Source organism: Leucoraja erinacea, chromosome 4 (assembly GCF_028641065.1).
Source record: "Leucoraja erinacea ecotype New England chromosome 4, Leri_hhj_1, whole genome shotgun sequence".
NCBI classification, from domain to species: domain Eukaryota; kingdom Metazoa; phylum Chordata; class Chondrichthyes; order Rajiformes; family Rajidae; genus Leucoraja; species Leucoraja erinaceus.
The window spans coordinates 85,827,586-85,846,436 of NC_073380.1; the positions used below are offsets into that span (position 1 = coordinate 85,827,586).

The 18,851-nt window shown below is 46.5% G+C and overlaps 1 protein-coding gene across 1 annotated transcript; it reads left to right on the top strand.

Moving 5' to 3' along the window:
* Positions 1-4,254: 4,254 nt before the first annotated feature.
* LOC129696645 (protein FAM83A) lies at positions 4,255-18,550 on the top strand. The gene is made up of 4 exons (XM_055634727.1): positions 4,255-5,889; positions 8,717-8,884; positions 12,534-12,658; positions 17,102-18,550. Exons 1-4 carry the CDS (start codon positions 5,203-5,205, stop codon positions 17,760-17,762), a joined length of 1,641 nt encoding a protein of 546 aa, XP_055490702.1. The 5' UTR covers positions 4,255-5,202; the 3' UTR covers positions 17,763-18,550.
* The last annotated feature ends 301 nt before the right edge of the window (positions 18,551-18,851 follow it).

Consider the following 18,851-nt stretch of genomic DNA (forward strand, 5'->3'; position numbering starts at 1 on the left):
ATTCGGAGGCTTACGGCAGGTCTGGTGGACAGTGACACCGGGAGCCCGCTGGTCCCTGCTGGGAGACCGCTTTTCGGGGCTTCCGCAACGGCGACTTCACCCGCCCGAGTTGCGGGGTTGAAGAGTACCTGGAGCGGGGCCTTACATCATCGCCCGGCGCGGCTTGGAATGGCTGCGGGACTTTGCTAGCGCCCGCCGGGGGCTCCAACACCAAGACCCGGAGCGTGGCCTTGCATCACCCGGCGCGGCGTTAATGGCCGCGGGACAATTATCATTGCCCGCCGGGGGCTTTGACTTTGACTCTGACATCGGGAGGGGAATGGGGAGTGCAGGGGAGAGATAAGTCTTTGCCTTCCATCACAGCGAGGAGGAGATGCGCTGTGATGGATGTTTGTGTAAATTGTGTTGTGTCTTGGTTCTTTCTTGTGTGTATGACTGCAGAAACAACATTTCGTTTGAATCTCAATGGGGTTCAAATGACAAATAAATTGTATTGCATTGTATTGTATTGTATTATGGTGCCCTGAAATGGGGGGACTATGTATAAACACTGCTGTAATTTATACATGGTGAAACTAAAATGTATAAAAATACCTTTTAATAAAATCTGACAATGTGCATTTTAACCACATGTGATTTTTTTCTATTTAAAATCTCAAATTGTGGAGTACAGAGGCAAATAAATAAATTATGGGTCTTTGTCCCAAACATTATGAAGGGCACTGTGAACACTCTGACTCGTTTACTAGAGGTAATTAACAGTTGGATGGTAGTTTTAGAAAGGAAAACATTGAGCTGATCTTAATTTGTTTGCATCAAGTTACATATATAGTCTTAAATGCACAAATAGATGCTGACAGGTTGCTGTTTGAACCAGCTTTGTGCCATCCATACAGCCTCAAATAACAAACCACTATATTTACTTTATGGCCTTAAGCAAGCTCAAATTGCTATGTAAATACTTCAGTCCTGTAAGTTCACACATCTGTCAGTTATGCAACTAATTGATTAGCAAAGGAGTGGCTGCAATGAATCAAAACCTGTGCAGACTTTGCACACTAGACATTGAGCACGAAAATTGTTGTATGCAAACTGACATCCAGCAAAACACGTGTAGCTGATTTATGGTATATCCACACCAAGCAGAATGTGGGCAGGGAAATGTGACCCATTAGTTTCATATGGAAGATGATTTAAACAGAAACCGCTTTCACCAAAGGACAAAAAGTGCTGGAGTAACTCAGCAGAAAGGCAGCATCTCTGGTGAACAAGGATAGGTGACGTTTCGGGACAGGACTTATTCGGACTGATTGAGGGGAAGGGGGAATGGAGAAGAAAGTTGGGAGAGAGGAGAGGCAGGCAAAGCGTGGCAGGTGGACATGGGCAGGGGGAGGGGGGGTTAATGGGCAGGTGGTTGGATCTAAAGCAAGAGATTAAAGCAGAAGCTGTGAGGATTGAACTGTAAATTGTGAAGCAGAGGAAAGAATGTTGGAGGAGGGGGAGGGGAGAAATAAGTGGGGGTCGAGGTGGGGCATACGGGAGGGGAGGGTGAAAAGGGGATGTGTGGCGAGAAGGGGGGGGGGGCACCCTGCTTGAAATGGAATTTCAAGGAATAGCCATGAGTCAACTGCTCACCCACCAGCCGTGAGTGAGCTGCCAGCACATCAGGCTTGAGTGACTGAGCTGTCTCCCCAATAATCCATTTGGCCCACAATGTCCATACTAGCCCTCTGGATGCCAGTCCCTTCAGCCCACAATACCCATACTAGCACTCCAGAAAGCCCCCCCACTGGCCACCAATATTGGAATTGGTGGAGAGGTGGAATATTGCATTGGGGGACCAGCCCTCCTGTGTGAACATGGGACCCAACGGGTCCCACTTAGTCTAGTATCAATCCAAACGTAGACGAGGATTGTGAAATTCTCAGCCTCAGAGGGCGGTGGAGGCAGGTTCTATGGACGCGTTCAAGAGAGAGCTAGATAGGGCTCTTAAAAAGCTGAGTCTGGGGATATGGGGAGGAGGCAGGAATAGGGTACTAATTGGGGGATGATCAGCCATGATCACATTGAATGGCAGTGCTGCCTCGAATGGTCGAATGGCCTACTCCTGCACCTGTTGTCTATTGTCTATTGTCTTTAAACTAATCCAATCTACCTGAACAAGATCTGTATATCTGTTTCCTATTGGTTTGCATGTCGGGGGGTTGAAGAGGTTACCTAAAATTGGAGTATTAATTTTTCACACCGTTGGGTGATAAGTTACCCAAGCAGAATATGAGGTGCTGTTCCTGAAGTTTGCATATGTTCTCACTCTGCCAATGGAGGAGGCCCAGAACAGCAAGGTCAGTATGGGAATGGGAAGGGGTGTTAAAGTGGTTAGGAACCGGGAGATCCGGTAGTCCCTGGCGGACCAAACACAAGTCAAAGGTTTAACCAGACTAGTGGTTACTTCAAACAATCACACAATTCCCATTGGAATCCACCACAGCTTTGTCTCAACCAGCTCTTCCTTTGCGATGTCATCTGAAGAACAGTAACAACATCTAGCTCTTCCTTGCCACCATTTCTCTTGTCACCTATGTTGCTTAAAATCAGAGAGTCGTAGAAACGATGGGAATGGGTGGCACAGTGACGCGGTGGTAGAGTTGCTGCCTTACTGCGCTAGAGACCCGGGTTCGTTCTTGACTATGTGTGCTGTCTGCAAGGAGTTTGCACATTCTCCCTGTGACCGTGTGGGTTTTCTCCGGGTGCTTCGATTTCCTCCCACACTCCAAAGACGTATAGGTTTGTAGGTTAATTGAGTTTTGATCAAATTATAAATTGTCCCTAGTGTGTAGGATAGTCCTGGTGTATGCGGTGATTGCTGTTCGGTGTGGACTTGGTGGGCCGAAGGACTTGTTTCCACACTGTATCTCTAAAATATAAAAGTCCAAATATTACAGCATGAAAGAAGGCCATTTGGCCCATTGAGTTTATGCTAGCTCATTGTAAAGCAATCCAATCAGTTCCATTCTCTCACTTTCCACAGGTAACCCTGCAAATTAGAGTATCCCATTCTCTTTCTAAGGCCCTGATAGGTCACTCTTATCATCAGTAACGTTGTGATCATCAGTGCTCACTCTGTAAACATAGGTTTTTTTCCCCTCATCCCCCCCCTCAGACATGCCCAAAATGTTGAACCTGCCACGTTGAACCATCCAATAATGGCAACTGCTTCCCTTTGTTTACCCTGCTAAACCTGCCATGATTGCCCATTGCTACTCTCCTCTCAGCTTACTTTGCTCCAGAAGACAGTGGAGGCCAATTCACTGGATGGTTTCAAGAGAGAGTTAGATATAGCTCTTATGGCTAACGGAATCAAGGGATATGGGGAGAAAGCAGGAATGGGGTACTGATTTTGGATTATCAGCCATGATCATATTGAATGGCGGTGATGGCTCCTGCACCTATTTTCTATAGTTTCTAAGATCAACCTCAGCTTCTCCAGTCTAGCCTTGCAGCTGAAGTCCCTCATACCTGGAACACTCCCAAGTTCTGAATGTGGTTATCTCCAGTTAAACAGTATGAAGATGGTAGCCTCTGATAAATTCCAATCGATATTGCCCTCATCAAGCGCTTGGCACAGCGGCCTAAAATGTGCATGCCTCTTCTCATGTCAGCTTGTCTCTGACGACTGTGCTTTGCAACATGGACATTGGAGAGCAGCTGGCGATCAGGTACAGCCACTCCACCAGTAGTACACTGTCCAGGGGCAGTGTTCAGACAGCCTGCAGCTTTGTGCACCCCTTGGCTGGCTGGCTGGTCCCATCCACTTTAGTACGTTCACCAACCTTATCTGGAAAGGGTAGGTGGTTATTTATTTATTCTTTATTTTACTTTGTTCTCGGATTATTTCTATGCTGGGATGTTTTTAAGTATGCTCACATAGTCAAAAAATCGTGGAAACAGGCCCTTCGGCCCAACTTGCCACACCGACCAAGATGTCCCATCTACACTAGTCTCACTGGCCTGTGTTTGGCCCTTCTCCCTCAACCTGTCCTATCCATGCACCTGTCTCTATGTTTCTTAAACATCACGATAATACCTGCAGTGTAAAAATTGTGTTTATTGTTTAAATTTTTGCAGTATTTGAAATGACTGCCATTGCCCTTTGACAGTAGGCAGCTATCAAAAGGCCATTCAACTAATCGAGTCCCACTGGTCGTATCCTTATATCCCTCTAGTTATCACATCTTCCTCAACCAACAATGGGCCATTATGGGCTCCACCCTTCCTGAGGTCATCTCTTTCAGCCCTGATTTTTTCTGGTCTTTTCTCACCTCCAGTTTATCTCCCCACCCCCCCCCCCCCCTTACTCCAGTATTTTGTGTCTATCTAAACCAGCATCTGCCATTACTTCCTACAGATCCAGAAGCAAGCCAGGCTTTCTCCTGGCCCATGGAAGGAACATCCATGGCAACCAAACCTTCAGCTCAGTTGGTTCTATGGAGACACTGGAGTGTGTAAGGGAAAGATGGTTGGCGAGCCCAGTCTAACCCACTTGTTGAAGGGTGACCCATACTGTAACTTTGGATTATTTTTGACTCCAGGATAAGCTTCATAATTGTTGAAACTTACGAAAGGGAGTGGTAGATTTACACACATCAAGCTTTCTGAAATTTGATAATAGGTTCTGAGCCGATATTCCAAGCCAGTGTGGTTGAATATGGTGTGCTATATTTAAGAGGGAGTTAGATGCGGCCCTTGTGGCTAAAGGGATCAGGGGGTATGGAGAGAAGGCAGGTACAGGATACTCATTAGGTTGATCAGCCATGATCATATTGAATGGCGGTGCAGGCTCGAAGGGCCGAATGGCCTACTCTTGCACCTATTTTCTATGTTTCTATGAATGACTGGGAGGATAAAGAACTAATAAAGACATGATGGTCCCACTACTCTTCTTCAAATCAGTGCCATTTGAGTCTGCCTGGGGGATCAAGATGTATTAGCATCAGATCAGGAAGATGGTGTCACCTCCTCAACAATGGTGCTTTCTGAGCCTTCAAACCAGACAGACACTCTGAAGGTTCAACAACAAACGAACATTGGTGATTGTCACTGCTGACATTTGGAGAAGTGTGAGTCCATTGCACAGGGTAACAACAGCATTCATTCAACGTGAGTGACAATGAGAGATGTTAAATTAGTGGCTCCTGTAGATGTATGCGATGTGACAGTCCCGTGGAAGGGTTTATAACACGTGATGGTTCTGATTCAGCACTTGCCTGGAGGAAGGGCAGCTCAGGTCTCTTAATAACAAGTCATTGCGTGACTTACCTCGCGTACCAATGCAGATGTAAGCACTCAGGAGGGTGTGTGTTGGTCTTGCAGATGAGTTGTTCACAGCCGTTAATGATGAACGTACAAAGTTATCTGAAAAGCACCTGGAATGGACTAAATGGTGGCAAAATGAAGAGGCGGGTGGAAGCGGCTAAAAGCCCCTGGACTCCACCGCTCACCTTCGACCTCAGTTACAACGAAAGCGTCAGGTTGGCCACGGACGCGCTGCTCGACTCCGGACCCGGGGCTTATGAGAACATCTTGAACTGGGAGCAGGAACTGAGCTTCTTATCTCCTTCAGAAATGCAGTACATTGTCACCAACGCCGAGGGTCCCCAGCTCCAGGAACCAGGTGTAGATGGAGAAGGGATGGATGCTGTCTCCCACGCTTCGGACACCTACTTCCCCCTGGAATCAGACAGCGGGGGCCCGGTGCTGGAGCAAGGCTGGCCCATGTTAAACAAACGCTACTACCTGAAGGGCCCATCCAATGTCAGCGTTTACTTCCAGACCCAGGGCTCCCGCAGCATCAAGGACGTTTTACGCTTCCAAATCAACCAGGCTGTTGAGGTAACGCTTTCAATTACAGAGCAATGTCATCTCAACCCGCTGGGAATCAAAACCCAGTCAAATCTCCTCTAGTATCTTTGCTCCGCACATAGTTCCGGGACAAATATCCAACACCCTGCGGTGGGGAGAGTGGAGTGGTGTCCAGAAACGCCAGCACTGGGATTGAAAGCTACAGTAACTTCCTCACTTCCTCGCCCTCTCCGACTCAGAAAGGAAACAATTACAACGGCAACGTTCTCATCCTACAGACAGTGGATTGTTTAGGAACATTTTTAAATTTTTTAATTAGTTAAATGAATACAGTGATGTGTTTCAGGCACCGCTACTCGTCTGAGGAATCCTAATCTGAGGAAAGACGTTGTTGCCATAGAGGGAGTACAGAGAAGGTTCACCAGACTGATTCCTGGGATGTCAGGACTTTCATGTGAAGAAAGACTGGATAGACTCGGCTTGTACTCGCTAGAATTTAGAAGATTGAGAGGGGATCTTATAGAAACTTACAAAATTCTTAAGGGGTTGGACAGGCTAGATGCAGGAAGATTGTTCCCGATGTTAGGGAAGTCCAGGACAAGGGGTCACAGCTTAAGGATAAAGGGGAAATCCTTTAAAACCGAGATGAGAAGAACTTTTTTCACACAGAGAGTGGTGAATCTCTGGAACTCTCTGCCACAGAGGGTAGTTGAGGCCAGTTCATTGGCTATATTTAAGATGGAGTTAGATGTGGCCCTTGTGGCTAAGGGGATCAGGGGGTATGGAGAGAAGGCAGGTACGGGATACTGAGTTGGATGATCAGCCATGATCATATTGAATGGCGGTGCAGGCTCGAAGGGCCGAATGGCCTACTCCTGCACCTAATTTCTATGTTTCTATGTCAGGACTTTCATATGAAGAAAGACTGGATAGACTCGGCTTGTATGCGCTAGAAATTAGAAGATTGAGGGGTGATCTTATAGAAACTTACAAAATTCTTAAAGGGTTGGACAGGCTAGATGCAGGAAGATTGTTCCTGATGTTGGGGAAGTCCAGAACAAGGGGTCACAGTTTAAGGATAAGGGGGAAGTCTTTTAGGACCGAGATGAGAAAATCATTTTTCACATAGAGAGTGGTGAATCTGTGGAATTCTCTGCCACAGAAGGTAGTTGAGGTCAGTTCATTGGCTATATTTAAGAGGGAGTTAGATGTGGCCCTTGTGGCTAACGGGATCAGGGGGTATGGAGAGAAGGCAGGTACAGGATACTGAGTTGGATGATCAGCCATGATCATATTGAATGGCGGTGCAGGCTCGAAGGGCCCTACTCCTGCACCTATTTTCTATGTTTCTATGTTACTCGTTGTTGAAAATAAACTTCCCCCTCTCACCTTAAACCTATGACCTCTAGTATTTGACATCTTCACCCTGGGAAAAAATCTTTGGAATGTATTTATGCCTCATAATTGTATATACCTCTCAGTTTGACCCTCAGCCTCCAGCTAGAAACTCAGGGGCTGAAGAAAGGTATCATCCCAAAATGTCATCTATCCATGCCCTCCAGAGTCTGCTTGACCCGCTGAGTTAATCCAGAATTTTGTGTCTCTCTTTCCTCCGCATAGCTTATTCTCTTTAATTCTCCACCTCTCCAAAGTCTCCACATCCCTCCTGCAATGCGGAGACCAGATCCTCCAGACGAAGTGGACCCAACATGCTGGAGTAACTCAGCGGGACAGGCAGCATCTCTGGAGAGCAGGAAAGCCTAAACAAAGTTTTATACAACTTCCCGTATTTAACACTAACAACCCGACCAATGAAGGCAGCGAGTGGTCACGAACTTGGGAGATATAGAATAGAGTTATAGATGAGACATGACAGCAGGCCCTTCAGCCCATCATGTCTTCTTTACCAGTAAATCTACTTGTGTTGTCACTTCCAGGCAGCTATGGATTTGCATCCCAATGTCCCCTCAATACGACAAACAATTTATTGTGTAAAACACTCTCCCCTCTCGCTCTTTTGCCGATCCCCTTCTCTGCTCGCTGACCTTCTTTACCACTGAAAGCTGCTTCTTATAACCATATAACCATATAACCATATAACAATTACAGCACGGAAACAGGCCATCTCGGCCCTACAAGTCCGTGCCGAACAAATTTTTTTCCCCCTTAGTCCCACCTGCCTGCACTCATACCATAACCCTCCATTCCCTTCTCATCCATATGCCTATCCAATTTATTTTTAAATGATACCAATGAACCTGCCTTCACCACTTCCACTGGAAGCTCATTCCACACCGCTACCACTATCTGAGTAAAGAAGTTCCCCCTCATATTACCCCTAAACTTTTGTCCCTTAATTCTGAAGTAATGTCCTCTTGTTTGAATCCTCCCTATTCTCAAAGGGAAAAGCTTGTCCACATCAACTCTGTCTATCCCTTTCATCATTTTAAAGATCTCTATCAAGTCCCCCCTCAACCTTCTGTGCCCCAGAGAATAAAGACCTAACTTATTCAACCTATCTCTGTAACTTAGTTGCTTGAAACCCAGGCAACATTCTAGTAAATCTCCTCTGTACTCTCTCTATTTTGTTGACATCCTTCCTATAATTGGGCGACCAAAATTGTACACCATACTCCAGATTTGGTCTCACCAATGCCTTGTACAATTTTAACATTACATCCCAGCTTCTATACTCTTATTTTGTCTGAACCGCTCATAAATTAGAATATGTCTGTTACCGAACCGTCTCTGCTCCAAGGTGAACAATGCCAGCTCCCCCAGATTTCCCACATGTCCGAAATCAAAGCAGAAAAGTTCAAACTTCTGACCATGCTGATTCCAGCCTTCTCACCCACAGTTGATCGCCGTTGTGATGGATGTATTCACTGACATCGACATATTTTGTGATGTGCTTGAAGCTGCCAACAAGCGCAGCGTCGCGGTTTATGTGTTGCTGAACCAGGGCTCGTTACAATACTTCACTGAAATGTGTGAAAAACTCCAGTTAACAAGCAGTCACTTAAAGGTGCGTGTGAGTTCAAATACTATTAAAGAATGACAAATATTAGTGCACAAACAAGGAACTGCAGATGCTGGAAAACCAAGGAAAGACATAACATGCTGGAGTAACTCAGGCAGGTCAGGCTGCATCCCTGGGGAACATGGATTGGTAATGTCTCGGGTTAGGACAGGAAACCTGGTTCCAGTGGGCTGGAACCCTCTGAGGAAGGTGCCCTGACCCGAAATAGTCTGAAGAAACGACCCAATCGGGTCTGAAGAAGAATTCCGACCCGAAACATCACCTATCCATGTTCCCCAAAGATGCTGTCTGACCCGCTGAATTACTCCAACATGTCTTTCTTATATATGAGCACAGCCACAGTTAGGAGATAGAAGAGAGACCAACCAATGTGAAACTCAGCCCGAAAAGTAGTGTTTATTCAGTTTGCAGGATCTGGGGGCCACTGAAGATATTAGCATTTATTTTCTTATCCTTACTTGCCCTGAAACTGAGTGGCTTGTTTTGGGTTAGTGCAGATTTGACAACCATAGTGGTTGTGGAGTCAAACATTAGCAAGAGCAAGGACGGTAGATCTCCTTCCTGAAGGAGGCTGGTGAACCTGATGGCTTTTGATTTTGATTTTGCACCTGATTTTGAATGATCAGCCATGATCATATTGAATAGTGGTGTTGGCTCGAAGGGAAGAATGGCCTTCTCCTGTACCTATTTTATATGTTTCTATGTTTATAATTCCAGTATTGTGAAGGCAACTAAATTTCCAAATTATAGAGCTAATTTTAAACTCGCTGGCTATTGTGAAATCTAGTATTTTGATGAAATGTGAACTCGTGACTCTAGATTACCAGAGACAAGACAGGCATTAAGTAGACAAGGCAGAGATGGGTTACAGTCCTACTGTGGGCAAATTGGTTTATTCATGTCAATTGTATTGCGATACAGCAAGGAAAAACTGCTTTATGTACTATCCAGGCAAATCCTACCATCATGAGTATTGGTTGTTGGGGAATTGGTTGTTGGGGACGACAGATGGCGCAATGGGCTAAGTGTTCGGCTGGCGACCGGAAGGTAGCCAGTTCGAATCCCGCTTGGAGTGCATACTGTCGTTGTGTCCTTGGGGCAAGACACTTCACCCACCTTTGCCTGTGTGTAAATGTAATGTAATTATGTCAACAAAATAGAGAGAGTACAGAGGAGATTTACTAGAATGTTGCCTGGGTTTCAACAACTAAGTTACAGAGATAGGTTGAATAAGTTTGGTCTTTATTCTCTGGAGTGCAGAAGGTTAAGGGGGGACTTGATAGAGGTAAAATGATGAGAGGGATAGACAGAGTTGATGTGGACAAACTTTTCCCTTTGAGAATAGGGAAGATTCAAACAAGAGGACATGATTTCAGAATTAAGGGACAGAAGTTTAGGGGTAATATGAGGGGGAACTTCTTTACTCAGAGAGTGGTGGCTGTGTGGAATGAGCTTCCAGTGGAAGTGGTGGAGGCAGGTTCATTGGTATCATTTAAAAATAAATTGGATAGGCATATGGATGAGAAGGGAATGGAGGGTTATGGTATGAGTGCAGGCAGGTGGGACTAAGGGGAAAAAAAGCTGTTCGGCATGGACTTGTAGGGCCGAGATGGCCTGTTTCGGTGCTGTAATTGTGATATGGTTATATGGTTATATGAGTACACTAGATAGTGCTAAATAGAAAAATAAACAGTCACAACTACAGAGAGAGTAATTAAAAAAGTACAATGGTTGCAATGAGGCCGATTGGAATATCAAGAATACATCCTTAGCATATGAGAGGTCCGTTCAGTAGTCTGATAATAATAGGGAAGCTGGTGAATATGTTATTTCAAGCTTTAGTATCTTCTGCCTGACAGGTGAGGGGAAAGAATGACCGGTTTTTAGCCGTCCCTGAAAATGGGATTAGTGGAGATGACAAAAAGGTCGGCATGGGCCGAAGGGCCTGTTTCTTATGTTGTAATTCAGCTGCTGTGAAAGATGAGATGTAGGTGCTGGCCCCACTGCTATTGTTACATGGAAACTCCCCAGAGGAAATTTCCTTTGGCAGTTCTGTCCTGGTTTCGATTAGTAGTTTAGATTAATCTACCCATGACTTGTGTTGTAATTCAGACTGTGTTCATAGTTTAGATTAAATCCTTAATTAACCTCCCCTGACCAGCTCTGCTTCTAGGCTCAAGGATAGCAACCCCATCCTCCCATTACTGATGTCTAAAAATACACCTAAATGTTATAGACAATAGACAATAGGTGCAGGAGTAGGCCATTCGGCCCTTCGAGCCAGCACCGCCATTCAATGTGCTCATGGCTGATTATCGCTAATCATGGCTGATCATGTTGGACTGCAACTGAATATTCCACTGATGATTCCTTGTTTTCTGACCCCTCTACTGCGCGGTAACGGCCTGCTGGCCCGCAGCCGCATTGAGACCTTACGCACCGCCTCGACACCGTATGCAGCGTCTTGACGCCGTACGTCACGCGTGAACTTCCCGTGGACTTCGCTCGAACTTCACGTCAACTCGTACGGGATCACTCGACCTCCGCGCGGTCCCCGCTTCCAGCTGGGTCGCGCTCGCCGCATGCAGGTCGCATGCTGGTGGGACCGGCCCTGTACGGGGATCACTCGACCTCCGCGCGGCCCCCGCTTCAGGTTTGGTCGCGCTTGCCGCATGCAGTCGCATGCTGGTGGGACCGGCCCTGTACGGGGATCACTCGACCTCCGCGCGGCCACTGCTTCCGGCTTGGTCGCGCTTGCCGCATGCAGTGTTGTGGAGGCAGATCCATTTGCAATGTTCAAAGTAGAGCTAGAAAAGGGAGTTGCAGGGATGTAGGGAATGGGCAGGAGAGAGCAGTTACTTGGATTGTTTTTGCGTAAAGCTAGTATCGACTCAATGAACAAAATGATTTTCTTCTGTAAAGATGTTGTGATTCTATGTTTTTAAAATAATGGTGAAGAGCTTATCAAGAATTTCTAATTTCTATGTTTCTATGTTTGCTATATTTAAGAGGGAGTTAGATGTGGCCCTTGTGGCTAAGGGGATCAGGGGGTATGGAGAGAAGGCAGGTACAGGATACTGAGTTGGATGATCAGCCATGATCATATTGAATGGCGGTGCAGGCTCGAAGGGCCAAATGGCCTACTCCTGCACCTAATTTCTATGTTTCTATGTTTCTAAGAACTTTAAAAGGGAGATAGGTGAATGGTGGGATAGATGTATGGAGAATTACATAGAATATTCAGCAAAGAAACAAGCCATCCAGCCTGTGCAGTTGGAGCCGTTCATCTTCTCACACCCCTCCCCACCCCTTTATTTTATTCCCTTGAATTTGTCGAACTTCCATTTAAATCCCTCTACCTTTTACTGTACCGTCACAGTCCCCCACTGGAAGTGAGTTTCTCCTGCATATGCTGGTAATTACCTTGTAATGGGGGAATGTCAGAGGACATTCCCTGCCATGGTGATGTGATGGAAACGGAAATGTGTAAGATGCCAGTCTTGGAAAGCAGATGTAGGGGTGCCAGTGATAACAAAATGAAAAAATATCCCAGCACGTAACTGATCTGGGAACATGTGATCGCAGTTAACAATTTCACATTGTTGAGACATTTCTCCCTTGTGTGACGATACAGAATATAAGTGTGCGGACGGTTTCTGGCGATCTCTACTGTGCAAAGTCAGGAATGAAATTCTCAGGACAAGTTCAAGAAAACTTCATCATCATAGACTGCCTGCATGTCTTAGCAGGATCTTACAGGTGAGTGAACTCCGCTCCTCCAATACTGTTCGCAAATCAATTTGGTTAAAGTCAATGTGAGCAGTGAGGAAGGAAACACTTTATATAATTTAAAAAAATTAATTTCAGAAATTCCGAAAGCAATTGACAGCTATTGGAATAATTTTGAAATGTAATTATTGTTGTAAAATAGTCAAATGCACAAGTATGGTGAGGTACAGATACAATGAAAAATCGTGCTTGCAGCAGCAACACAGATGGTCTCAAACAATTTTAAAAATACATATTCACATATATATGGTTGTATTTTATTTATACACTAGACCCAGTGCAGACCATTCCACCACTCACCCGTTCCCCCAATGCAAGCCGTTCCCACAACGTAATATTGCACCACTCATGCATAGCCCCCAACTGCGCAGACGCGGCTAATTTATCCTCATCCCCCAGTACTCCTTCCTCTTCCTCTTCACCCTCCCTCTACAATCCCTAGCGAGGGAGGGGTGGTAGATAGGAAGGGGGAGGGGGCACAGAGAGGGAGCGGGGGGGGGGGGGGGGTAAGAGGGAGGGGCGGGGCATAGAGAGGGGGAGGCTAGAGGGATGGGGGGCAGAGAGGGAGGGGGTAGAGGGAGAGGGGAGGGGGTTGAGGGAGAGAGGGGAGTAGAGTGGGGGGAGGAAGGGTGGAGGACGAGGGAGACGGAGGGGGATAGAGAGGGTTGATAGGGAGGGGGCATCTCCCCCCTCCACCCCTCGCCATCTCCCTCTATCACCGTACTCCCCACCCCATCTCCCTCCTACTCACTCATCCCCCTCACTCCCGTCCCCTGCCCCAGGACCTACCCAGGTCGTAGAGCAGCGCCAGGGCCTGGAACTCGGCCTGGTTCTCGTACTCGGCCCGGCCCTGGCCGTAGACTCCAGCCGTCAGCTCGGCCACTGCCTGGGCTGCAGTGCAGGCATCATCTCCGGGCTCGTCCCTGACCACGGACCCAGACTCGTCCTTGGTTCCAGCGGCGGCTTCTTTCTCGGCCCCGGTCACGGCCCCATCCCAAGCCCCTGGCTCGGCCCTCACTCCAGCTCCAGCACCACCTTCCCCACCAGGTGTCAGGCATTGGCAGCCGTAGTGCCCGTCCCTCCTGGAATGTCTCGGCCTGCCTTGTGACGTCACTCGGGTTTTTTTCCGAAATGGGTGCGTTTTCGGGCTGTTTTTAAATCTTTAAACGAGTAACAACTTCGGAAATATAGTTGGGAATGCGACGGGAAGATGTTTATCGCCTCGACGGGAAAAATGTTAGTAGAATGTATGAAAATGGGAAAGCTGTGGCCTAGCGTTTGGAAGAATATAGGAATTAACCAGATATTGACACACACACACAGCCACAAATAAGACAGAGATTTAGTATTATAAAGATATATATATATATTTTTTTATACATATACATATATACGATACAACATTACTTTATTGTCAGAACAAAGTTATATATATATATATATATATAAATATAAATATATATATATATATGAACACACACACACACACACACACACACACACACACACACTAATGCCCCCATTCAGAGCTAATTTGGAGGTTGTCGTTTCAAGCTCCTTTGCCTTCTTTGTGATGGCAGGAGTGAAATGAGTGTGGTCAGGGTGTTGTGGGTCTCTGAGGATGATGGCTGTTTTTTTTTTTGAGGCAGTGAACCCTGTTGATCCTTACAATGATTGGGAAGTCAGTACCCGTGATGGACCGGGCAGTGTTCACCACTTTTTGCAATCTTTTCCATTCTTGGGCATTTGAGTTGCTGAACCAGGCAGGATGCAACTGGTCAATAAGCTCTCTACCGTGCACCTGTAGAAGTTCAAGAGACTCTTTGTTGACAAACCAAATCTCCTTATTCTTCTAATGAAGTAGAGGTGTTCATGGACTCTCTTTATTCCATGTGGAATCAGTGGCATCAACCTCGAAGAATATACAGAATCCGTCATCGCATACATCAATAAATGTATTGAGGATGTAATGGTGGTAAAAACCATCAGGAGGCGTGCCAATCAGAAACCTTGGCTAACTGGGGAAGTGTGTTCCCTACTGAGAATCCGGAATGCGGCATTCAAATCTGGGGACAACGAAGCATACAAACTGGCAAGGGGTAACCTATCCCGGGGGATCAGGGAAGCGAAGAGGCTGTACGGACAAAAACTCAATAGCCACTTCGCAAATGACAAAGACACACGTCGCTTGTGGCAGGGATTTCAGACCATCACTGACTACAAGCCCCCCCGCTGCGGATAGGCCAAAACGACCCCTCTCTACCAGATGAACGGAACGAGTTCTACGCACGGTTTGAGGTTAAAAACAGCACCCAGACACGTGCACCACTGCCATCTCCCAGTGACCAGTCGCTCAGGCTGTCCGCAGCCAGAGTTAAAAAGGCCTTTGCCAGCGTCAATCCACGCAAAGCTGCAGGGCCGGACAACATTCCTGGATGCATTCTAAGAGACTGTGCCGAGCAACTGAAGGATGTCTTCACAGACATTTTTAACATCTCACTCAGCCAGGCAGTAGTGCCGGACTGTCTTAAGAGTGCCACCATCGTCCCTGTCCCGAAGAAACCAAACCCAGCCTGCCATAATGACTTTCGACCAGTGGCCCTAACACCCATTGTAATGAAGTGTTTTGAGCGACTAGTTATGCAGCACATCAAAAATAGTCTACCTGCCGACCTAGACCCACTACAGTTCGCCTACAGAGCCAACCGATCCACAGAGGACGCAGTCTCAACAACACTGAACCTCGTATTGTCACATCTCGATCGGAAAAATACCTATGCCAGGATCCTCTTCATAGACTTCAGCTCTGCTTTCAATACAATCATCCCGCAGCAGCTGGTGGAGAAGTTGGAGCTGTTGGGGGTTGATGCTGGCACATGTAGCTGGGTCCTGAACTTTCTGTCGCAACGGCAGCAGACAGTCAGGGTGGGCAGTAGGACATCAAAAACCATAGCCGTGAGCACTGGCTCACCCCAAGGCTGTGTCCTAAGCCCCCTTCTGTTTAGTCTGCTGACACACGACTGTACTGCCAGACTCAATAACAACTTCATCAACAAGTTCGCTGATGACACAACAGTAGTGGGTCTCATCAGTGACAATGATGAATCGGCGTACAGGATGGAGGTGGAGCTGCTCACAGGTTGGTGCAAATCCCACAACCTCATTCTTAACGTGGGAAAAACTAAGGAGATGGTGGTTGACTTCAGGAGGGCGGGGAAACAACACCATACACCTCTGCACATCGATGGAGCTGATGTGGAAAGGGTCAGCAGCATAAAGTTCTTAGGACTACATCTGTCTGATGACCTGACGTCCACGGCCAACACCACAGCTCTGGTCAAGAGAGCCCAGCAGCGACTTCACCCTCTCCGAAGACTATGTAAAGCAGGCCTCCCCACCACACACCTACGGACTTTTTATAGGGGGACTGTCGAGAGCACACTGACATACGGCATCACTTCCTGGTTCGGGAGCTGCAAGGCGTACGAACGGCACCAACTGGACAGGATTGTGAAGACCGCAAGCAGGATTATTGGGTGCTCCACTCCCCTTCCTGCTGGACATATACAAGAAGAGATGTATCAACAGAGCCATCTCCATCATCAAAGACCCCTTACCACCCATCGCATGACATTTTCTCCATCCTCCCATCTGGGAAGAGGTACAGGAGCATTAGCTGCAAAAACCAGCAGGATGCTCCTCAGCTTCTTCCCACAGGCTATAAGACTGTTAAATGGACTTTGCCCCCTGCCAAGTATCGCGCACAAACCCCCACACTGCAGCAGAGCCACTGTTGTGCCGCTGCCGGTTGGAACGGCTGTTGAATGTTTAGTAGAGTGTTAAATTTGTTCATGACATGTATTTTTTAATTTTAATTCCTATTTATTTTCTAATGCAAACTGAATGGACACTGGTTGAGCAACGTTTTTTTGTTTCCTCTGGGTATGCGAATACTCAGGAAATGACAATAAAGATTTACAATTACAATTACAATTACAATTATAGGTGTAAGAAAGTAGCTCTTCTTGAATAGGGACCACTGTCATCGATGTGTGCACGGCAAACCGCCTTCAAACAACAATGTTAGGGCCAGATAGTCTGCTTTAGTGATGTTAATGAAGGATAAATATTGGCCACTGCCCTGCTCTTCAAAATAACGTGTTTACCAGAGAGAACAGATTAGTTTCATTTACCACCTTCTCTAACACTGTTGCATTCCCTGAGTGGTGCATGGGGAGTGTCAGGCAGGAATCTGTGGAATGGTACTTGGTTCTAACCAGAAGGTTTAGATTCAAGGCACATGCCCACTGGACCACGGGTTATAAACAGACCATGCAAATAAATGATTTATTTTCTTCAGTTGGTGTGGTTATAGATTCTACTGATCATCCAGACTGGCTTTTCTCTCTGCAGTTTCACTTGGTTGTCGGCACAAGTCCACAAGAACTTCATCAGCTTCTATTCCGGGCACGTTGTGGAATGTTTTGATGAGGAGTTCCGCCGGCTCTACTCCCAGTCCAAGCAGGTGAAGGGGTTCAGCTCAGAAGAAGCTGAGCCGTGCTCCGCTGTGAACAGCCAGCCACGACCCGTCCTCACACCGACGGCAGTGTGGCCTGAAAGTCGCAACACTCACTCGGGCACCCTCAGCAGCCTGTCCAACCTCAGTGACCCACATGACCGTCTACAACTTCAGTCTCCGCCTGTAGTGAGCAAAGACCGGCGGCACAGTAGCGCTGTCCCTCAGTACAGAGTAGTGTACACTCCTCTAGTCCAGCACAGGAAGCAACCATTCCCACTGCCCCTTGCCCACAGACTATGCCCTGCTCCAGCGACCTGCCTCCTCAAGGAGATTCCGAAACCTGGGACTTGCTCCAAGGACATTAACGTTCTCAGGGCAGGGAAAGAGGAGTTGCAGAGTTCATTCCAACTGTTGTCCATTGGGCAACTTTACCCCCCACCAGATACCAAACAATGCTTCAGCCCAGAGCAAAACCGCAGAGGGAAACACACCACAGACGTTCTGTTCAGACCTAATAATCTGATGGGCCCCAAGCATTTCAACCACAGATATTAAAATATGAACGGAAATATGGGCGCAGTATTGTGGGGGGTCGGAATGTGGAATGTGTGTGGAAACTATGGGCATTCGAGAGCAGATATCCTCTCCTCATTTCATGATCTAGAGTCATCGCAACATGGAAACAGTCCCTTCAGCCCACCAAGTCTACGCCAATATGCCCAGTTACCTGAAGTTCACACAAACTCCGTTTTAAGCGGTTGTTAGGTTCTTAATTAATAATGGCATCAAAGGTTACGTGGAGTAAGGTTAAGGCAAGAGATTGGGGTTGAAAGGAAAAAAATAGATCAACTATGATCAAATGGTGGTGCAGACTCGATGACCCAAATGGCATTATTCTGCTCCTGTCTTATGATCGTGATCATTTTGTCGCACAACCCACCAGGGTTTCACCACTTTGTGTGTGAAAATATGGAATATTTATATTTGTCCCTCTGCTTCTATGACCTGCTCTGCCTTTCCGTGCACTGCTGTAAGTGATTGCCTTTCTCTGCCCGTACTTATTGAATAGAATCTCTTGCATTGTTTACTTATGATCCAAAATTATGATCTCCCCACTGATTCTTTTTGACTCTCTGCCCCAAATTTTGTTTATTCTCAAAATCTGCAAAGTCTTGGCCTTCATGGTTTGTTACGGTTATTCACTCTTTGATCAAGGGCAGTGCACAGTTTGTGAGAAAAAGGAAATAGTATCAGAAATAAAATACCATTGCCACAGAAGGCTGTGAAGGCCAAGTCAATGGATATTTTGAAAGCTGAGATAGATTCTTGATTAGTACGGATGTCAGGGGTTATGGAGAGAGGACAGGAGAATGGGGTTAGGAGGGAGAGATGAGGGATTGAATGGTGGAGTAGACTTGATGGTCCGAAGTCAATAATTGAGTGTTTAAATTCTACAGCTGAACGACTTGAGTTATTGGAAGAACCAATTTCACATATACTTCCCCTATGCTCTAATATATTGATGATGATTTATGTATAACACCTAGCAATCAAAAGCCAACCCTAATTATTATGGACACATGATCCTGGAACATTACTTGATGAGCCTGAGGCTCAATTCTTTAGCCTAAAGCAAGGATGTTG